The sequence below is a fragment of the Drosophila subpulchrella genome, chromosome X (genome assembly GCF_014743375.2).
Source record: "Drosophila subpulchrella strain 33 F10 #4 breed RU33 chromosome X, RU_Dsub_v1.1 Primary Assembly, whole genome shotgun sequence".
In the NCBI taxonomy this organism is placed as follows: domain Eukaryota; kingdom Metazoa; phylum Arthropoda; class Insecta; order Diptera; family Drosophilidae; genus Drosophila; species Drosophila subpulchrella.
In genome coordinates this window covers 20,332,887-20,355,924 of record NC_050613.1, presented here as the reverse complement: position 1 = coordinate 20,355,924, position 23,038 = coordinate 20,332,887, and the positions used below count along the sequence as shown (strand labels likewise).

Sequence of the window (23,038 nt, the reverse complement as noted above, 5' to 3'; positions counted from 1 at the left end):
GGCAGTTCCCACAAATTGAGTTCCTTGCGGTGTGAGTAAAGCCCTCTCTAATCGAAGCGAGTTCTCATCTGAGTTTTTTATATGGAATATAGATATATAGAATTGTATATATATTCTAACACTACATGTTAAAAGTTTGTTTACGTTCTGGTTAATTAAAAAAAAAAACTCACATGAGAACTGGGATCTTATAAAGAGGCCTTAAGAGTGTGTTAGTGACAGGTGGTTGCGATTTAATGACTCCTATTTGGTCCACGAAGTCAATAGATCGTAATAAGGGTTTAGTGTTTTGTTTTGGAGTCTCCATCCCGAATACGGGACTACTCCAGTTGACCTACAGTTCCGAGGGTTAGGCGACAGATTGGTTAACAAACATTAAGATAGTGCGTTTCAGAACTTTTAAAGTTTATTTAAAGATGTTAGTGCTAACTTTTGTATTAAGTAATCTATGTACTACTTTTAAGAGATCCATCTTTATACATCGTAGAATCAAATAGTGAAATCCATTCTTGCATTGGATTGGATTTATTTTTAAAATAAATCATTAAGTGATATGTGATCATGAACGACACAGGTACTTGTTAGTCAAGACTAAATTGGATTTGCCCAATCTGTGTCCCAAAGTTGTGAAGCGCACTATGGGATTCAAGAGTCAGTTTCTAACCTTGGGTTAGTGGCTATGATTATGTATGGTAAATTCATGGACTACTTGAACGCGTTTCTGGGCCAATATTGATTGGCTTTGCGGTCACTGACGTTATAGACTGGCAGCTATGACACACATAATATATAGTACACACAGAGACAGAGGGACAAGAGAGTTATTGATTTGCTTGTCAAAGGGGGTTCGGAGGATCAGAGGCACTAGCTCGGCAACTGTACACAGAGAACAAAAACTACTTTGGGGTAAGACAAGTACTAAGACACATAGACTAGCTAAGTGGTTTTTAGATAACCGAAAGATCAGACACAGAGTCGGAGAAATAGAGGTGGAGATAATACAGGAGCTAACCCAATTACAAGAGTCTGGGAATCTTCCCACTTGGTCTACTTTTAGGGTTTAGGTCACAGATATACGAGTTAGGTTCGCTCTACACACACAGATCTACAGATCTTTACACATATCTAAGCTGGGAAAATACTATATATATATATATAGGGTGTAGAATGGAGTTTTGGGTGTGCTGGTGTCAGATATAGAGGATCAAGTATTAGGAAAGCAACAGTTGTGGTGTTTTGTAGGCGGCTAAGTGGTTTTCAGTGGTTCAGTTCGGTGGATCGGAGAGTTTGGAGCGAACCTCGCGATGGACAGCCGTAGCGCAGCTTGGTCATATTTCCTATGATTCTGTTGCCCTTATATATCTGCAGTGTGTCATTGAACGAAATTGTCTCGTTCGGTGCGATATCGAACTGAAAGCCGCTGCAACAGAATCCCCTGCTTAAATCACATATCTGGGGCGGTTCTTCGATAATGGGCGATGTGTCTAGAATGTGGATGGATGGGATGTTTGTTGGTTTTGGTGATTGCAATTTTTAATGTTGGTTTTTTTTTCGGATTTCGATCGGGTTTAAAGTTGATGACGAAGGTGGAATGACAAAAACAAAGTCCAAGAGAAAGGAGAAAGTAAATCAAACAGGTAAGATCTTAATAATCGGTTTCTCCGATCGCGTTGTACCCACTCCTCAGATTTCGATGTTAACCGAAGGTCGAAGGAATTGATGTTTTAAAAAATAATCGAATAGATACACTAACATATATAACTTTTAAATTTTACCAAAAGGTTCTGCTCTAGTTCTTGAATGTCCATAGATCTGGGACCTTAAACGGACAGGACTACTTGTAACCAAGTTTTTATATCGAATAACGAAATCTAAGTGGGTACATAATGCTCATATAGACTAAAGGACAGGAGAGGCTTTCTTCTGCTAGTATATCTACACAAATACGGTATAACCTGGAACTCGAATTTGGACATGGGAGATTGCTTAAAATACGAGCACATTATCTTGTGAGTATTTCATGTAGTTCGATATGCAGAAGTTGGGCTAGAAGGCCAGCAATAAAGAATAGGGAGAGTGGTGAAAGGACGAATGTGGTTTGGCGGTTTCCGATCGTTTATATTCTTCACTCACCGATTTCCCTACAGCGATCACCCCTCCAGCGTGGTCTGCATCGACACTCGACGAAGCCGCCACTGACCAAACCGCAGGACTCCGTGTTGGAAGCCTCGCAAGGACACGGGCTGCAGGCTCCATTGTTATCAAGGTAGTAGAGTGGAGCGCAGGACTCACAGGAATTGCCCGTATATCCGGGTGGACACTGGCACAACTCGATATCGGAGGCATGCGTAGCTCCCGGCGTCCTTGTGGTTACCGCACTCTCCAGGATTACATTGCTTATCGAGGTTCTTTCCGTGGGTATCTTGGGTGTGGCCAAGATCAGTATGTGCTCTAGATTCGACAGGACAGTCATGAAATCGGACCGGGTAGCCGCTCGAGCTGATCCACGCTCTTGGGTCGTCCATTGCTCATCTTCATGCAGTCGCACATGGTAGTCCTCTTGATTGAGATGCGCGTCGGGTCTCGACCAGATCAGCTTAAGTCCGTTGCCAATCAGCACCACATCCTGACCACGATGGTCGTGGCCAAAAGACTCAACTATTAGACGGTACTCCAGGCGTCCGCCGTACGAGAGGAGCTGGTTGCCCAGCACACTACCTCTAAGACTCCAGTACTTGGGAGTATATGATTCGTGCGCGTAGGTAAATATGTTGTTGGATATGTCGGGAATAAGGTTCAGCGTATCCACGATTTCACCGTAATCGTTAGTAATCAACGGTGGCGTAAGAATAAAGTCAACGGGTATCAGCTGGCGGTACAGAGACGCTGAGCGGCACTGGGTGGTCAGTCCGGAGCAGTAGCACTCCTTGCAGCCCTCCGGATTTTGGGCGGACAGTCCATAGGTTCCGGGGCGGCATTGATCACATCGATCCCCATACACATTTCTCTTGCACTGGCATTCGCTGCCGCGACATGCGTAGGTTCCCTCCGGCTGGCAAATGGCAGCGCAGGCGGCCGTTTGATTGCCCGGTACCAAAGGCGGCCTAGGGTATCCTTCTTCATATTGGCAGTCGTACGAAGTCCCACGGGTGGCATCACCCACAAAGCCGGCGGCGCATCGCTCACAGTTGGGGCCTTCAGTGTTGTCAGAACAGCTCTGGAAATCAAAATGGAAATATGGTTAGTAAGCGTTAAAATATTGGTCCCTCGAGCCGGATACTTACTTCGCATTCGCCGGTTTCGCTGTTGCAATACTTCGAGTGTCCATTGCACTCGCAGGGCCTGCAGAGTCCTAGATAGATTCCGCCCTCCGGATCGCGGGTGAAGCCAGGGGCACACTGCTCGCAGGAGAGACCCAAGTAGCCCTCGGGACAGCGGCACTGCTCCACTTCCACTGCACGGGCAGTCTCAAGAGTCGTGGCCGTGGCCGTATCCAAAGTCACCTGCCGCAGCGAGGCCTCCTTTGTGCTAGTGGTGTACGTGGCCTTGATGTAGATGGCCGTAATATTGCTCAGGGCCATTAGGACGTGCTCACGGTTGGCAATCACTTCATCGCCACGCTGCCATGCGCTCTCCTTGATCTCCACCGAATAGGTGTTGGCCACACTGGGGCTAACCTGAGACTTCCTATAATGGATCAACCGCAGATCCTCGCCGCTCTTGATCACCACATCCGGGGCACTGTTCCTAGACATTATGCCACTGGGCAGGGGACTGTAGCTCAAGGTGTAGCTCAACTTGCCTCCGTAAGAGGTTAGCTTGTTGCCCAGGAAGGCGGCTGGCAGACTCCAGTAGAGCGTATTGCCAGCCTGCTCGGCGGATCCCACGAAGCTCAACGCATTGGTCTGTGGGGACATGGACACCGGTACGGTCTCCGGGGTATTACGCATATAGTCGGTGACCAAAGCAAATCCATGGTTTACGCGCGATCGTCCAAATGTGCTTGTAACCTGGTTGCGATACCACGTGCTGCTACCGCAATCCAAACCCACTCCACTGCAGAAGCACTCAATGCAGCCGGTGTAAGTGAACGAATTGAGATGGAAACTCTTCGGTGCGCAGGTGTCACACTGATCGCCAATCACGCTATCCTTGCACTGGCAGGTGCCATCGCTATGGATGTTGTAGGTGCCGTCCACGTTGCACGAGGTGTCGGGTATCTTGCGGCAAATTCCTCCCGGAACCAGGGGGTTACCCTGGTAGCCACTGGCGCAGTGCTCGCACCTTCTACCCGAGTAACCCTCATTGCATCGGCAAACCACATCGCCATCGGGACTCTGCTTGCAGTCATTGGCAAAGTTATTGCTGCCGGTTAGGGGACAAGGACACTCCTTACAGGGCACACCAAGTCGGGGATTTCCGTACGTTCCGGACGGACAGGGTTCCGGGGTAAACGGCACACAGTGTCCCAGCCAAGGTCCTCTGGCCTGCCTTACATAGCCGGAGGCACAGGACTCGCACGAATCACCCATATAGCCAGGCGGACACGTGCACTTCTCTACAAGCGATGCACTACCCAATCCCGTATCGGAACTTCCTGCCGAATCCAAGGCGATATTTACCACATCCACTTCGCGTGCGGTGGTATCCAGGTAGACCAGTCGAATCAGAATATTGTCCACATTGGCCAGTATCATCATGATCTCCTCTCGCGTAGCCTTGCGACCATCGGGCTTCTGCCATCCACCCGGCAGGAAGGCGATTTTCACTTTGTTCTTCTGACCCGGCTGAGTGCGAACGCGATGAGTTAGAGTGTATCGATTGCCGGTTATTATCACATCGGGACCACTGACTGGTCTTCCATTGCCCATGTAGCTAACCTCGTAGACCAGATTACCACCATAGGACTTCAACTGGTTGCCCATATAATCTGAGGGCAGGGCCAAGTAGGGCGTCTCCCGGCCCGAAGAGTGAACATTCGATGCCCTGAACTGAACGCCATGGTGCAGGGTCAGCAGATCCTGACCTGGACTTGCCTCGTTGATCACAATCTGGCGTAGTGGACTGAGCTCCACATTGACAACGCGTTTTGATAGAATGGGTGGTTGGATGGCGTAGGTGAATAAATTGGCACTGTCGCAAGCGGTGGACACTCCAAAGCAGAAGCACTTGACGCACTCTTCCGACTTGCGGGCCAGCATATTGAAGAATCCAGCTTCACAGACATCCGTTCGCACCGGGGTCACGGTGACAATGGAGTTCGTTTTCGGATAGAAGGTGCCGAGTGTATTGATAAACTCGCATGAGTAGGCTCCACTGTCTTGTGGCCTCATGTTCGGGCATCGGAGGGATCCAGTTCCACCGTAGCTCTTCGATTCGCACTTGTCGGGCACATGGCCCCAGTTCAGACGCCATACGATCGTCGGCGTTGGGACTCCGGTGCCCACGCAGGTTAACTCGAGCACCTCGTACTCCATCACGACAACCGCAGGCGGTGACAGCTTCATTGGAGAGGGCTCCGCTGTGAATAAGATAATACCAGTTATAGCAGTTAGCAGATGACTCATGGGTTGATACATAGTTCACCAAAGATTAAAAGTTTGAGGATAAAACAAGAATGAATCGAGCGTATAACCAACTATTCCCAGACGAGCCGAAGGCCCTAGTTGTTAGCGCTATAAATATAAGTTAGCTCATAGTTTTACAATGTAAGTTAGCTTTATATAAAAAAAAAAAAAAAAAAAAAAAAAAAAAATTGGATGATCCCCTTTAACAATGAGAGGAAACGTGTAGATTACCAATATCCGCCATGAAGGACCAATTGGTAAGCAATGCTTGAAGAGCTTAAGTAACATAAGATTGAAGTAAAGATTGTTGGGGCATCCACGAAAGAGGAGAAAAACTTGGATTCTTCTTTGAAAACGAAGTTGAGCTTTTAGATTATTAATATCCACAATAATGTACCAATTGGCGAATGAGCTATGGAAAACTCTAGCTACACTTATGATTTGGGTACTTACAGCATCCAATTTCATCAGTACCGTCTGTACAATCGTTCGTGCCGTCGCACTGGAAGCTCTTGGGGATGCAATGACCACTGCGGCACTGGAACTCGTCATATCGGCATGGAGCATCACTTGGCTCCGGATCGCAGGAGGTCTCATCTGAATTATCCCCGCAGTCATTCTCGCCATCGCAGCGCCACGTGCGATCCACACACTTGGAATTGGAGCACATAAACTGGTTGGGCTGGCACCTAAGACCCAAACTGCAGCTGTGCTCATCGGAGCCATCCGAGCAATCCGGATGGCCATCGCAGATGCCCGACTTATCAATACACTCTCCGTTCATGCAGGTCGCCTGGTATTCTGTGCAGGCTGAGTCCGGTCGGGATTCGAGATCGTTCGCTGTGGAGAAAAATAATGATTTATTAGTGGGGGGGTCTGGAAAGATTGAAGGGCTAACCAGCTTACCAATAATAGAGCCAAGCGGCAAAATGGAGATTATAAAGTTATTAAAAAAGTTTGCTAAATTCTATTTACGAAGTTTACGAAGTTACCAACACTTTTAGGTTATAATAAAACCTAACAATGACTGTAAGATTTGTAAGTGTTGGTAACCCCCTTGGGAACCCGAAACTTCTGCCCTACCTAGTCCGAAGAACTCGAGATCGATGTGTGGAACAGTTCCATATCGTATACGATTCGACCGCAGCTCCTCATACTTGTGTTCGCCCCAGGCTGCTTGCACAGAATTTAAAATATCTTTAACCCTCAGAAACCCCAAACTTTGGACTCACTTAAACTCTGACTCATACTCACAGCGCTCGACATTAAGGTTCACGGTGACGTGCTGGCCGGGAAGATAGTTGGCATATCCAACAGCCTCGCAAACGTAGGGTCCAGCATCCTCCAACTGTTGATATATAATAATTATATATTAGGCGATACAATCTGGGGGTAATTAGTTTAAGAAGAAACCTACCCGAATGTTGGGGATCTCCAGGCGGCCATTGCGATCGACGAAACCGGGGGGCAGAGGTCGACCGCCGGGTCGGGACCACTTGACCGACGCGCGGGTGGGACCTTCGTCACGGCAACGGAAGATGACCTCGCGACCTGTGATACAAAGGTTAATTAATAAGGGTTCCAACAGTAATGGAAATCTGCGGACGAGCAAAGAAAGGTGACGGGATTGCAGGTGGCTAAATGCAATACGCTACGATACTCATAATTCGATCTAAATGGGATTTACGCATATGACATTCTTGTTTGAATTTATCAACGTACATTAATCAAGCCTAAGAAATGCAAACAATATTAAAGATTCCTTAATAGTAAGGATCGCATATTAAACAAAAAATATAAGTAAAATAGAAAAGTTGAGTCTTTGGAAATATTTATGTTCACAATCCTAGTTCAATCATATCTTAGTTTGTTTCAAAATATGTACGTTGTTCTAACGAGCTATCCATACAGTAAACCTCACTCTTATGACACTCAAATAAAAATAATATTATAATAACCAATGCTATAGCTATACGGGGGTTCTCTAGGGATTCGGTGATTGATAAATTTCGACTCAATGTACAACTCCACTCCTGGCCAAATTTGTTCGTGCAATTTCGTGGTGCTGGTAGTGCTGGGTTCCAAGTGCTGGTCGAAATATTGTCTACTACGTATATGCATAAAGTGATTGTAGTTAGGCCAACTTACCCTCCCTAATATATCCTGCGGTTTTTATATATTTTATTTTGGTTTATAGAATTGGGTTGGGTTAAGCATTAACGAGAACAAAGAACAGCAATTAGGGTTGTCCAAAACAACGAGAGTTACGATTAAAGAATTGCTCACGGAACATATAACAGATTTGTCATATTTTAGATTTAGGAAACAATAAGGTTCTCGCAATTGACCTTTAGGATACTTACTCTCCTTGATGGTCTGGCTGGCGGGATAGGTTCTAAGTTTAAATTGGTACGATCCACGTCCAGGACTGTTAGGTTCATTGGCTGTTTTCGAGGAGGATGGAAAGAAATTTAGAGTTAGTCTCATGTAAAATATGGTGTGTCTATGGGTGAGGCAGGGGTATAAGTAGGTCGATAGATAGATAGATGTGTGGTAGCCTTAGCCCTCAAACGCAGTTAGTAGCTTCTATTTGGGAAGTCAGACAGTTATTTATTATCTTTGGTTGTGTGGCATCTCGGTGGTTCGGTGGGTCGCCCACTTACGATCAATATCATTGCTGATTTGGCCACAATCCGCCTCATCGCTACTATCATATGGACAATCCGCTTGACCATTGCATTTAAGACCCAGCGCAATGCAGGGTCCATTTTCGCATTTAAATGAGGTGGGCGGGCAGATGATTCTCAGTGGCGTCATGGCAGTGGAGCTAGTCGAGATGGTGGTGGTGGTACTTCCAGTGGTTCCTTGGTTGACCTCAACATGATGAAGACCTTATGGCATATATGTATAAGCGAGCGAATGATGCAGTGTTCGAGCGATGATGGGTTTAATGATCGTGGTGGAGTTTGGTGTTTGGCGGTCACCTAATGCCCTCTTACTTACCGCAATTCTCCTCATCGGAACTATCGTGGCATTCGGTCCGTCTGTTGCAGCGGGCTGTGGCACTCACACATTGGCCACTCTTGCAGCGGAATTGGTTGGCCAGGCATTGCACGTCTCCTCCACAGTCGAGTTCATCGGACTGATCGCTACAATCGACTTTTCCATCGCAATGAGCCGATCCAGAAACACAATCACCATTATTGCAGCGGAATTGATCCCCGTAACAGCCTGTGGAATAAGGTGAAAATACAGGTCAAAAACAGTTCTACAAATAACTGGGCTAAACTTCGCTACAACTGCTGAAAGGGTAAAGTCAATTTCGTTTTAAAAGATTACAAAAAGTATCAAAAACAGTGCATATAATGTTTGAAGCATGCAGGCCGACTTAAAGCAAACTTATAGACCGAATAAATACAATAAACCAATATTCATATCAATGTTGAACATCTAACATCCACAATAAGGAATCAAAAAACAAAATAGCAAATGTTACCTTATTTTGGATTAGCTATTGATATAACAATTGTTCTTAAAAATAATCATGACTTTAAAGTTGGTATATTTACTTTAATGAACGTTTCTATAATAATAGGTCAACTACAGCTAGGGCAAACAATTTCAAGAAACCAAAATTAAATCAAATCGATTGCTGTTTTATTAACCAATGCAGTTCTGTTCATCGGAAAAGTCACGACAGTCGTAGAAGCCATCACAGTGCTGCGTTGCATTTATGCAAAACTGTCGATCGAAGCAGAGAAACTCGTTATCCTTGCACAGGATGGCAGTACCTGTATACGATATTTGGTGGTTTGGTGTGGTTATGGTTTTGGTTTTGGTGGTGCAGACCAGTTCAAGTGAAGTTGAATACACGCAAAATCAAAAATATATATTCACACGATCAAAAGCAGAGTGGAGAAAGCGTGAGAGAAAGAGAATTGGAGTGAGAGACGGATAAAAGAAAGAGATTAGCAACTGAAAAAGCACATACGATATTTATATTGGATGCAATACGATGTTGGACTATACCCTTGTAATTATCAAATAGGTTTATTGTATTAAAATCATGAGTTTTTTAATCATGAAAATTAGAAACACGATATTTCGAAAAATACTCAATATCCAATGAGAACATTTACATTTAACAAAAAAAAGGTTGTATTAAAACTCAGAGTTCGATATTACAAAGAAAATACACATACAAACATGACACTTCACTTTTGAAATTTAAAGAAATTTTTTTGAATGTGCAGTATGTAAATACGATATTTAAAAATAGATCTTCAGTAGGTTGTTAAAATTGAATATTAATTTGAAGTTTGATTTTGTTTTCAAAACATAAATACGATGTTCATATTTACTGATATTGGTGCTGCTTAAAAAAAGCGCTGTGCTTACGGATACAGATACAAAGATTAAGTGCTTAAAAACAAAGATTTATAGACTTCAATTGCTCCTTAAAGAGACAATTAGTCGCGACACCCAACCAAATGTTGAAGATCTTCATTGATCTAATCCCAATACCAATTTATGATCACTGATCCGTAATACCGAATACCAAATCTCTATATCATGGAGTGGGGAGGGGGGGGGGGAGATGTTTATCGGAGATGAAGCGATGGAGACGGAGACTTACAGTTGGCCTCATCGGAGCCATCCTCGCAGTGCCTGTGGCGATCGCATCGCTCAGATTCCGAATAACACCTGCCACTGGGACACTGGTGCTGTGGACATGGCAGTGATTGCAAGGAACAGCCCGCCTCATCACTGCCATCAGAGCAATCCATGTGACCATTGCATCGAACAGAGCGATTATAGCATGACTCATCGCAGAAGAACTGATCCGTACTGCAGTCGCTGGGTTTTAGTCGAGTAGTGGCTATATGTTTATATGGCATCGGTAACATCATGCAAAGTGCATTGTGTGTGGTTTTATGGATGTGTAAATGGCGCAGCAAGAAAGAGAGACAAGAAAGCGGGATGATTATGTTTATGTCTTAGTTTAGATAGCTCCTAATTCTATAGCCACGTACAAACCTGTTTCCGGTCGGAGAGTCTTACGAAACTAGGAATTAATGTATAATGCCTCTAAAGTGGGGTCAACTTGATCTTATTTTTTTTAGCTAATGGATAATTGGCGTGATAGTGTGATAATGGCAATATTGGTTATTAATCAAGATCTTATTAAGATCAAATTAACCTCAGGTATATCTATGTTGTTTTTATGTGTATCCTTAGGAGATTGCAAGACTTGACTCGATTACCCGTGCCGAAGCAAATGCTGAGGTCCTCATCGGATCCATCCGAGCAATCCTTAAAATCATTGCACTGCAATCTATTGTCGATGCACTCGAAATTCGCACACTGCCACTGATGGGGTCGGCAGGATTTTGGTCTAGGACTCGGTTTTTGTGTGGGATAATGGTAGTTGGTCTCTGTGGTGTTGAGTACTGTATATGTGGCGTGGATGTTGTTTGGCGGTGATGTTGGTGTATTTGGGTTAGCGAAAAGATGGAACGACAAAACAAGACAAACGATAAACGAATGCTGGGTTACAGGGTTGGTAGAACATATGACGTTGAAATGATGAAGAGGCAGAGTATTAGGAAGAAAGCATTTAAGTTGTAGAAATAGCAATAGATTGGTTTCAGATTTAAGAAAGTTTTATCACAATCAGTGACATCTTAAGTTTAAGGACAAATGCACTTTTAAAGAGATCTTCAAAAAGTGAGAAAAGAATGAGAGTATCAGTAGCTCAAATCTAAAAAAAGGGGTAATAAAAACTTGGAAATGTATTTAGGTAGAGGGTTTGAGCTTCAAAAGTATTGAAGAAGTGCAGTCAGAGAAAAGAAGACCGGAAGAAATACAATTTATCGGATGGATTCGTTACCCGGACAATACATCTCGTCGTAGCCATCTAGGCAATCTCGTTTGCCATCACACTTTATTCTCCGAGTGACGCATGTGCCGTTGCAGGCTAGTTTATTAGGTGGACAATATATCCTTCCTTGAATTCAGAAAGATAATATCACCATGAGAACAAATTTTCGAAGGACCAAGTTGGATTTTTTTCGAGTCGAAGCCAATCGATTACATTCTAAGACCAAATCAAGCGACCCAAAAGCAAAGCAGGGAACTATAACTAAATTCTAGGGTGGAGTAAGATATATTGGACTAGGTTTTTGATCAGTTTCAGTGGTTTCGGAGGCCCAGTTTCTTTGACTTCTTACCGCAGTGACGCTCGTCGCTGCCGTCGACGCAATCGACGATGCCGTTGCATCTCTGATTTACGGCTACACACTCTCCAGTGATGCAACTGATGACGTTAGACGATGATCGATGGACGATGGACGATATAAATCGGTTAGCGATGGTCGCGGGAGTGATGTTGTATATGGTGGATGATTTGGTTTATGTGTTGTGTAGAGTAGTGTTGGAGTAGAGCCATAACATGGAAGAGTAGAGAAATGATTATGATATGAAAGGAGTAAAACGGATAGGATATGGATGGATTGGATGTATACTATCGATTAGAGGTAAATATCCCTGACGATACTATTTTATTTTTTGCTTTGCAAAATTACTTGTGTCTATACTATTTCTGAAATAAAATCAAATGTGCATTTTTTTTTTAAATTCTAAGTAAAAGCAAATTATGCTTAACTTCTTTCGACTTGATTTTCACTATATAAAAACGGTTTATCAAATTGAAAAAAAAAAATATATATACTTTAACTATCAATTACCATTAAAGCACAATCGAAAATTTCGATATTTCTGCAAGCTTAAACAACTGATAAATTAACAAAATGAAATGTTTTTCTTGTACTTGAATCGTAAAACCTGGGATACCAAATAGATAGTTATGACGAATGGGGAGCTTTGGTGGTTAGGTCTTACAGGTAGGCATCTTCCCGGCAGAAGGTACAGTTGCGCTCGTCGCTGCCATCTTGGCAATTGATAATTCCATTGCATAACTGATCGCGGGGCAGGCAGTAGCCATCGCATTCGAACTCAGATATTAGACAATTCTCTGCGAATGATGAGGAGCGAATGTGGATTGTGAATGTGGATGAGGGTTGTATGATATCGAATGGGTGGCTGGGTTGGTTCGTTAGGATTAGGTTAGGTTTAGTGGAAGTAGCACCTGGAGCCATTAGGTTAGCCCCGATTCTGGGGGTCTTTACCTGTATACGACTGGCACTCGACTTCGTCGCTCAAGTCTTCACAGTCTGCATAGCCATCGCATTTCTTCTCTAGCGGTAAGCACTGACCTTGGTCACATTCAAACTCAAGGATATCACATTCATTCAGTGGATCCGGATAGTTGTCTGTTTTTGTGTTTTATGTGAGTGTGTGTTTAAGGTGTATGAAAAGTTGGAAAGATAAAAGATAAATGTTATGTTGATTTGCGGGTTCCGCAGACAGGTCGATCGATAGATTCGTAGAGTCAGACGGAAAGATGCAGTTGAGATTAAAATTGCAGCATGACTCTCTTAGGCTATTAAGAAATGCGAATGAAGGGGTGTTTCTTAAAAGCAATTCATATGGTTTTTCTATACGCTTCTTTAAGGTGTATAATTTGTAATATCAATGATTACTTCCAAATTTGCATTTATTATAATTAATTTTTTTCTATACCCCTTTTAAATTGCCTTTAAGATTGTGATCCTGCCATTAACACTTGTTAAGAAACCTCTTTAGTAGTCCGCAACTTTAAAAACAACTGCCGAGTGATATGAATGATGAGTAGATGGATGGGAAGGGCTACCGTAGTTGTAGTTGCAGTCATATTCGTCGGCGGCATCGTCACAATCACTGATGCCGTTGCATCGTTTGTAGCCGGAGATGCAGCTCCCATCGCCACATTGATACTGGTTCTCCAGGCACTGGACCCCCAAACGGGTCTTATTTGATCTTCCATGAAGATCTGAAGATCGTAGTTTTTCAGGGGCGGGCGATGTATGTTGTGTGATAGCGGGGATAGCAGAGTATTACGTTTCGGGGTGTCAAAAATACGGGAAAGATTTGTACACGGGATATTCGTTTCGTTTTTGGGGCGAAGAGAGAACAAAACAGAAAGTACAGTTAGCAACAAAAATCGAAACGTGGAAGGTGGGCAAATTCGGTGGGCGTGGCAAAAGCAGTTAAATGTAAAGCCAATTCGCAAGGAGCTGCTTACTTATCTAAGTTAGCATCGAACGCAAACTTTATCTAGAGCTATAATTACAAGGGTGAATTTAACCAAAAAGCTTGTTAGAAAGATGGAGAGGGACAGATAATCGATAATGGAAAGAGGGGTGATGGCAGGGTTCGTAAGCATTCACCAAAATGGGAATGTAAAATATGTATTTGAAAGTAATAGTTACTTTTTACGAACCCTGAGATATAAAAAATGCTAGAGATGCTACTTACGGCAGGCACTCTCGTCGCTGCGGTCGCGGCATTGAGGTTTGCCATCGCACACCTGGGTTTTTGGAACGCAGCCTCCGCCGCGTTGGCATTTGAACTGAAGAAAACATGAAAGTGTGCGTGTTTTTGTGTACAGATGTTAGAAATGGGAACGCATATCGATAAGATATCGATACTTTCCCATTTCTAACAGATGTGTGTAGATGGGGAATGTGGGAGTTTGAGATTATATCTTCATAGTGCTTGTTACTAGAACTTTTATGATATATGGTCTCGTAAAATAAGATTACAAAGATTTAAATCAGCTTTTTCCGAAAGATATGATTATTTACTAAATACATATTCAGTTAATCTTTAAATTAATAGAATATAGTCTGAAATCACGGACACAGATATCTGCTTGAACGGTTGGCTTTTTAGGATAAGTCCCCTAATGAAATAAGGCCATTTGGTTCTACCTAACAAGCACTCTGAATATATTTCAGTTGGTTATGGGAATGAGGATGTGTGGGTCAATCTGGGAGGTGGTGGGTGGATGGTGGTGGATGGTTGGGTGGCTCACCTTGTCGGCGGTGCACTTGCAAAGAGCGTCGTCCTCGTCTTCATCGCGTCCGCAGTCGGGGATGCCATCGCAGACGCTCTCAATCGGAATGCAATCGCGATTGTGGCACGCGAATTCGATGTTTTCGAGGCATGACTGGGGTGGGTTGCCTATATGTGTGGCATTACATTTTTTTTTTTTTTTTTTTTTTTTTGTTGTGGGTGTTGATGATGGGTGACACAATAGGGCATATGTATAATCGCAATGATAGTAAAACAAGCCATAACGAGAACGGAAAGAAAGAGAGCAAGAGTGAGTGAGCAATATGTATATGTATGTACATGTATGAGCTGCATGAATTCAATTAAAAGAGCTTATAAATGAAATGCTTAACTAACTAAATTGTACTGGTGTGTGTGGGTGTTTTTGTGCGGCGGACTAAAGTAGGTTTCAATGTTTCAAATGTGGCATGCACTTTTACTTAACTTTACGCTGCCTAAACCATCATCGCGACTTAGATATTTAAGGTAATGTTACCAATTACCCTATACCAGTTATTATACCATTCATGCTCGGGGTATCAGTGTAGCAAAATTGCTGGGAAAACGAAAATATCCCGGGAAAAAAAAGTTAACTGTCTTTCATTGTCCCTCTTTTCCCAGGAATGTTCGTTTTACCACTCATATTGTGCTGCACACGATCCTCTATTGTCGATAACCAGGTTATTCTTTAACCACTTAAGTATGCTACGCTTATCACCGATTCTCAAGGACACCTACTCGCTACGCCTGCTGTTGTTATTGGGTTAGTGGTGGTGGTCTCGGTGGTTCTGGCTGCGGGTGTCGTTCTCGTTACTGCTGGCCAGTGCCAGTGGAGTGATTCGGTCGCTCTGGAGGTGCCGCCTGTGGTTCCAGTGGTGTTGCGACGCTCCAGCTGCCCTGGCCCCTCGGTCGTGAAGTGGGGCCTGGCCGAGGTCAAAGGGCGTCGGGTGGTGCTGCGTCGTTCGTATTGCTCGCAGCCCATCTCATCGCTCATATCGTTGCAGTGATAGAAGTTATCGCACCGCAAATGCAACGGTATGCACACATTTGAGGTGGTGCAGCGGAATTGATTGCTGGCACAGGGATTCTTGGAATTGGCCGTCCCATAGACATTACTTGGCTGATAAACCTCGTACTCGATCGCATCCATTCCGTTCAGCCAGTCGTTGGGCCTGGGCCTCTGCGGCTGGTGGCCAATGGGTATGCCCACACTATCCTCCTCCTCGGCTGTTATCGTCCAATTATTGGTTGGTTGATTGTGGGTTTTACGATATACGATTTACGATTTACGATAGACGACACATGAGACAACCGCATACAGACCACGGGTTTTTTTTTGGGGTTAAGGGGGGGTTTCATTAGCACATGCATTTAATTTTTAATATTATCGTTGGGCCAATTCGTAGATCATCGGTGTTGCAGGTTGATTCCAAAAAAGGTTGACGTGCGGTTAATCGATTAATTTGTGGGCATTCGATAACCAAAACCAGGGGGTTCAATACACATTTTTTTTTTCGGATTGGAGGGGAAAAAGAAAAATAAAATATTTCAAGTTAAAATCAAAATCAAACAGATATCGATTGACACACAAACTTCGATAGGTGGCTATCGCACAAAAAGCGATAAAAGCGATATCAGCAAAAACAGCACACACAGGACAGCTGATAAAAAGGGACTAAGACAGAGATAGAGAGGTAGAGGGAGGGAGAGAAAGAGACCAACACCAATTATCGATTTTAGTTACCCAAGAAGCGACGATAAAGCATAGCAGAGAAGAAAACAAACTCCTCGATAACATGAAACGCTTACCGCATTTGGCCTCATCGGAATAATCGTTGCAATCGTAGATATTATCGCACACCTGACGCATCGGAATGCACTCACCGGTTCCGCAACGGAAATCGTTGGGCCGACATTCCCCGTCATCGAAACCACCTGCCGACGACGACCGATATTTATCGATACCGAAAGCATGCGTTTGTTAGTTTTCTGCCGAGTGTTTGTGATTGTTTCGGTGAGGTGAGATGATTCAGGCGGGATTTGAGATGAAGTGACAGGGAAAGGAATAGACTTACCACTCTCAATGGCCAAGAGCAACGCTTCGTATTTTTACTCACCCTCGCAGTAGCGCTCATCGGAAATGTCCTCGGGACAATCGATGTTGCCATTGCAGAGCAGCTCCTTGGCTATGCAGGTGCCATCGTCACACTGCCACTTGTCGTACAGACAGGCTGCGTTCCCATTCGAGAAGCAGGAAGGAAAAGAGACAGAATTGATCACTATCGGGGATAATTAATCCAATATCGGACACCTACGACAGCCCTCTTCATCCGATCGATCGTTCGGACAATCGGCCCGGCCATCGCAGCGATGGACAATCGATATGCAGCTCAAGTCCCGGCAGGTAAATTTGCCCTTGGGGCATGTGTATCGTAGCTTGGGCACAACTGTACCACAGCAGCATTTAAGGGAAATTCGAATGGATATACAAAGTGATGAAGAAATGGAGAGATGGTAGGGAGAAACTGTGCTTTGCCTATGCAGTGTTGCGCAAACATTTAAAACTAAGAATCAATTATATTTTGTAAAAATTTCGGAAACTTAATTGGATACTTTGGTGTTCAATTTTAGCAACGCTGCGTAGACAAAGATATGTTTAGGTAGTAGGGCGGATGTGGTTAGATGGATACAGATGGGTGATTACTCACTTCCTTCGCAATGCTCCTCGTCGTCGGCGTCGCTGCAATCGGAATGACCGTCGCACTGCTGACTCACACTGATGCAGCGCGTGCCGTCGCGACATTGATACTCCATTCCGCTGCAGGCGGCGGCTGTTAGTAGTGTGGGTTAGTGGTAGCGGTTAGCGTGTTTTGGGGGTTAAACGAGAGAAAAGAGATGCGGTTAGTAGTGCTGTTGGCTAACCGACGGATGTCGAAGAAAGATGTATATACCGTCTTAGATATTATAAGCTTAGGTAATTTAAACAGTACTGATTAGCAAACTAGGAGTTACGGCAAAGAAAGCGTTGTCGGGTTAGTTTTGCTGTATAACTAACCGACAGATTTTGAAGGACCACTGAAACTAAGAGTCCATATTTTAGATACTATAAGCTTAGATTTATAATACTAGGATTAAACAAGAGAAAGGGGTCATGTTAATAGTACTGTTTCGGTAATTAAGGGATTTCGCATTACCGGCTTAACCTACATCTTAGATGCTATAATCGCCTAGTTTAATCATAGTTAAGGGGTGTCTTATAGGTACACCCTTAGATTGATTAGCACTGTGTTCTCTACCAGATAATGGTGATCAAAGCCCTATATATACATGTATGTATCACTTACGGCACTCCTCGTTCTCGTCCTCGCCTTCGCTACAGTCCGCAATGTGATTGCAACGCTTCCTGGCATCAATGCAGTCCCCATTGTTGCATCTGAACTCGGTGGTCAGGCATTCTGCAAATACACACAAAAAAAAAGAAGGGGTGAATTTAATATTTAGGAATGTCAGATGGATTTGACAGCCTGCAATTAGATGACAACCGGATGCAGTTTAACAAGGATTTCCGCCGACCCATGGAGCCAGTTCTCTCGTCAACTTGAAAGCAAAAGTTTGTTAGGTGTTTGTTGTGTGACAGGACTCTGAAATCCCCTTCCCTCGTTAGCCACAGTTTCCTGTGCATGTTTGTTGGCCTTTTGAACCCTTTTTTCCGCCGGACTACGCTTAATATTTCATACAGGAGCAACAGCAACTCAAGACTCTTAAGCAATTTCAGAAATATTTTTGGATAATTTTTTTCTTTATGTAGCTCCCATACAAAGTGACACAACGCGGATTTGATTACAAACAGCCGGGAAAATCGCGCAGAGGGATATAGATAACAAAGAGAGAGAGAGGCTGGGGTAAAAAACAGAAGAGCCGCGAGCAGGGGCTAATTAAAAGTAAAGAAAAGTTAAGTGAACATTAGGGGGAGTGGGTGTCGTAATCAGAGCGGCTTAAAGTAAAAGCCAATTCGGGAGCAAACAATTAGCGCAGATTTCTCTTGATGTTTCACAGTATGCGCAGATTTAAACTCTAGACCTTAATCTTAATAATCCCATATTTTTACCCTTTGCAACTTAGCTGTATATTTTTTATGATATTGCTAAAATCTATATAAACAATAAAAATTAATATGTTTTTTTTCTGTGGTCTAGGGCCATTGGCCGCCGTAAGTCAACGATTTGTCATCGCCAATGTGGCATTTAATGTGGAACTGCAGTGGCGAAAACTTAAGCAACTTTTGGGCCGCACACAAATCGCCAAAGTTTTCCTTTCGGCAATTTTCAACACGAAGGCGAGGAAAATTCCGGGCAACAATTTGACAATTTCATTGTGGACTGGCAGACAGACAGGCGAAAACAAAAAAAAAAAAAGGAAAGGCGAAGGCGAAGGCGCCTCAAGTCAATTTGCAAACGGAGGCAAATATGATTTTTGTTTCTTGGCCTCTGCTTGTTTTTATTTTTCAACTGCCGCTTATTGACATTAAAGATTCAAATAGTGGGGGGAAAAGTGAGAAAAACAGATGGGCAGAAGGGCACATAAAGGATTTCGGCTGCCAAAGGTTGTTGGGCTCCAATTATTTGGCCAGACGTGTGATCCTAATCCTTTTGACGGCCCCGCACAAACAACAAATTATAATCCGCAAGTCGGAAAACAAGTTTTTCCTTCCTGCATTTTCTTGATAAAGGTGAAAATCAAGGGGGGTTGGGTTTATCGTCCAGCTGGGGATTTCCGGCTTTCACTTTTTTCCTATTATTTGGATTTCTTATTTGCAGTTTTCAATTTTATTATTCTAATATTATTTAAGCTATTCCTTTACAAACTGCTACTGATGAAGAAAAGTAAAGTTTTACATTATCACAAATAATAGAACATCTGCCCTTGTATCTTAACTTGATACATTTTTGATTAAGTCCCCATTTGACTTTCATAAATATTGGTTATATCAATTACGGCTTTTACTATTCCCAATGCCCATAAATTTATCCCTAATGACTGGTACTTTTCTCCGCATTCCCGGATTGCACTATTTCGCAGCTCCTTTGGCTTCATCTTCACCTCCATTGTTGCATTGTGTCTTCTTCGCTGAGTGTCAAATGGAATTTCTCCACCCCATCGAAGCTTTGTGTTATTTTCTGTTTCCCCTGTTTTCCTTGAAATGGGATCAGTTTGGATGGGATAGCAGACGGTTTTTTCCCTTTTTCCGCCGCTGACTTGCACTTGAACTTAAAGCGCCGCCAGAAAGTATGCAACACACATACGATTGCGGCAGAAAAAATAGTGCTAAAAAGGGTAAGTAACTTTTTTTCCCACAGGATGTAGAATCCTAAAATTGCTGTTATTCATTTATTATAATTATTTAAATTATTGTTAAATAACTATGGCGGTATAATATGGTTCAGCCTCGAATATGACCTTAAAAACTTTCTAATGTGAACACAGAGAGAAATATCCAAGAACATTGTTCTTGAATTGAGAACATTCGTTCTTAAAAACCGTGTAAGTACATTTTGGTATCAATGTTCTCAATATTAGAACGAAATGGTGAGAAGAGTAAAGTTTAATTGAGTTTATTTAACAACTTTTTGATAAGTATACACTACTGGCTGGACTAATAGTTTATTTGTTGAGATTCAAGCAATTTAAAAATGTCGTTCTCTTTTTAAGAACATTTTCATCTCAGATGAGAACGTTAGAATTTTCTCTGTGAAGGTATTTTGTCATTAAAATGTGTAAGAAGTGCTGTTATTTCCGCTGCTGGTGTGCAAATTGCCGAGCAAACAAAAAAAAAAAAGGCGGTGAATGCGGTACGGAAAAGCTGGGAAGACGAGTCATCCAAAAGGAGGGCTAAATTCGAGTCGATAATTGATACGCGCGGGCGCATGGAAAACGCAAAAGAGCGCCAACAGGCCAAAAGCCGCAAACAAACAAGTTAAGAGGTGTGTGTTGTGGTCTGGTTTGCTTTTCTGGAGCCAGAAAAGTCGCCCCAACGCCCCCCCCTGTAATATGGGTGCTAAAAAAGGTTGCCATCATGTTGCTTCGAAAATTGTATAAAAATTCAGATGAGTTTCCAGCGCGAGAGGAAAAGCTGTTTAACAGCAATTTGTAAAAAGTATTTTTGATTTGATTATTGCTCGTTAGCGCTTAGCGTTCCATCGAATCATTAACTCGCTTTTATCAACAAAGTCAGCCAAAGTGCTTTGGAGGGGGCGCCAAAAAAAAAATGAAAATGCCAGCATTATAGTCTAGTTTAAACCAGGGAACAAAATCGAAAAAAAAGTGAGTAAGGCGAGTAAACATCTACCGAAATTGGTGAATCGTCTGGCATGCAAAAGTGTTATTACCTTAACCTTGCAACTCACCCGCCACCCAATCGGAAAACCTCTTAATTACGGTCCCCAAAAAACTATCAGCGATAAACATCCATTTCGGTTTTATGGCTATGACTAATCGATTTCCGTTGCCGGGAGCCATGGGTATGGGAATTAACCGAGGGAGGAAAGGGGTTAAACAGGAAGAGGGGGCCATGTCCTGATGCAAATCTGGCATATGTGGCGTATGCGTGATGTCTCATATTATTAATTGGCTAGCATAAATGCAGGTTGGGGGCAGCGGAATATGGGAAATGGCCCAGACAACCTTGTCGGTTCGTTTAATTATGGTTTTCCCAATCGGAAATTAAGCTATAGTAACAAAACTAAAAAAAAAATAGATTCGAAAGAACAAGTGTATTTCCTTAGTTTCCTCCTATCCTTCCTATCCTATCCTTCCTATCAAAGAATTATCACATCTATGGCCTTCGTTTTAGTACTATAAGGATATATGATTTGTAAATATTTAGGTATCCCCAGCTTTTTTGCATTTTTTTCAAGGATCTATCTAATCCGAATGATTTGCATAATCACAGCCAGAATGTATGCTTCAGTGCTCGCCACGATTCATTCGGCCTAAGTAGCTGCGGTTAAATCAATCTCCATCACTCAAAACACTCAAATGCCGCTTGGGCCATCATTCATGATCATATTCATTTAGTTATTTTGGGCAGAGTTGGCCCGATCCTAGGATGCTCGAATGCTCGAATTCTCGAATGCCCGAATGCATGTCAAGTGGCTGCAGAGCGACGCACTCGAATGACACAGAGACACAGGGACACACACTGATTGATGGCTTGATATTCATATTCATATTCACATACTCAAACCCGTGTGTGCACTCACTGTTCTTCGCTCGGCTTTTTCGGCTATGTAAACACTGCCAACAGTTGACGTCAAAATGGCAGCTTAACACGAAGCTCATGAATATGCACACATTCCCATTCCTGCAGCGCCTTAACCCCTTGGTGCAGCGGGTTATTTAATGAGTCATTAGTTGGGCGGCGGGAAGAAGGGGAGGTGGGGTTGGTTAAGGGTTAAGGGTTAGGGGGTCAGGGGTTCAGGGGTTTCGGAGGTCGCAAAGGTTGCCCCCGAGCGTTTAGTTTTTGGTTGCAGTTTGCTTAACTCGCGATGCGCCGCAAAGAAAGAGAGGGAATCCGTGTCAAAAACCAGTGACAGTTGTCGGCAATGCACTGGGAGAAATATTGTTTGTACGAAAATCTATAAATATTTGTTAAATATTATCAACATTTATTAGTAATTATATGTTATACTACGCTTAAACTGTTTTTTTTTCTGTCTCAATCCCTTCAAAAAATATGTTAGTGTTATGAAATATTTTTTAAAGCAATTTAACTTATAAGGAATGTATAAATACGTCTAGCGGAATCATAATAAAAAAAATATTTGTTACCAAACATCCCTTGATTCCTTGGCTTGGTTATTATACATATTTTGGTTTTCTGAGATTTAACATTAGGCAAGATATCATATTTTTTTAGCAGATGGTGAATTGAACCTTAGAAAACAGGCTATAAAAAACCTACAACAAAATTAATTTTTTACCAATTTGGAAGCGATTTCCCTTTAATCTGTGTGTCTCAAAAGAGATGATAAAGGGGCGGTGGTTAAAGGTTGCAAAAGGGGGTAGCAGGGGGGTTTTTTATGCAGCAGCTGCTGCAGGGGGCGACAATTATGTGGCGTCTGCAGTTTTAAGTGCGCCTTTGCATGTGACTCTGTTTGCAGAAGCGCAAGCCGCGGTTTTTTTTTTTTTACCATCGCCCACCTCGTAGTACCCATTTTCCACCCCATTTAACCCACCACCACCCACCACCCCATCACTTCGGCGCTTCTTCAATCTATTCCACATTTCACTTATTCATTTCGGAACCGTAAACACACAATGAAAATGTCGCATAAATAAGCTCAAAAACAAAAACAACGATCCAAAAAAAAAAAAACGAAGCGGCGACAACAACTTGTTGGCCCAAAACTCTTCGTTACTTTTTATTTTTGATACTCCCTGCTAAATCGATGAGATTGTTTGACGTTGGCATGTGTGCC

General features: G+C 43.0%; 1 protein-coding gene across 36 annotated transcripts in view; it reads right to left on the bottom strand.

The window, feature by feature from the left end:
- Positions 1-23,038, bottom strand: part of LOC119558330 (basement membrane-specific heparan sulfate proteoglycan core protein) — an 88,076-nt gene that overhangs the window by 15,217 nt on the left and 49,821 nt on the right. For 5 of the 36 annotated variants that reach the window (XM_037871750.1, XM_037871758.1, XM_037871760.1 and 2 more), the window contains 20 exons: positions 17,906-18,016; positions 17,270-17,392; positions 16,371-16,496; positions 15,300-15,788; positions 14,542-14,690; positions 13,983-14,076; positions 13,339-13,497; positions 12,755-12,898; positions 10,204-10,446; positions 9,233-9,358; positions 8,571-8,798; positions 8,231-8,458; positions 7,931-8,011; positions 7,716-7,730; positions 6,985-7,118; positions 6,822-6,915; positions 6,021-6,407; positions 3,285-5,521; positions 2,134-3,217; positions 1,299-1,484 (listed from right to left, as the gene is read on the bottom strand). In XM_037871750.1, the coding sequence (XP_037727678.1) occupies positions 1,299-1,484; positions 2,134-3,217; positions 3,285-5,521; positions 6,021-6,407; positions 6,822-6,915; positions 6,985-7,118; positions 7,716-7,730; positions 7,931-8,011; positions 8,231-8,458; positions 8,571-8,798; positions 9,233-9,358; positions 10,204-10,446; positions 12,755-12,898; positions 13,339-13,497; positions 13,983-14,076; positions 14,542-14,690; positions 15,300-15,788; positions 16,371-16,496; positions 17,270-17,392; positions 17,906-18,016 (6,438 nt within the window). Of the gene's footprint in view, positions 1-1,298; positions 1,485-2,133; positions 3,218-3,284; positions 5,522-6,020; positions 6,408-6,821; positions 6,916-6,984; positions 7,119-7,715; positions 7,731-7,930; positions 8,012-8,230; positions 8,459-8,570; positions 8,799-9,232; positions 9,359-10,203; positions 10,447-10,831; positions 11,018-11,457; positions 11,575-11,797; positions 11,884-12,467; positions 12,601-12,754; positions 12,899-13,338; positions 13,498-13,982; positions 14,077-14,541; positions 14,691-15,299; positions 15,789-16,364; positions 16,497-16,678; positions 16,793-16,876; positions 17,009-17,269; positions 17,393-17,905; positions 18,017-23,038 lie in introns of all 36 variants that reach the window. The other 31 variants (XM_037871786.1, XM_037871783.1, XM_037871785.1 and 28 more) reach the window with 24 other exon arrangements.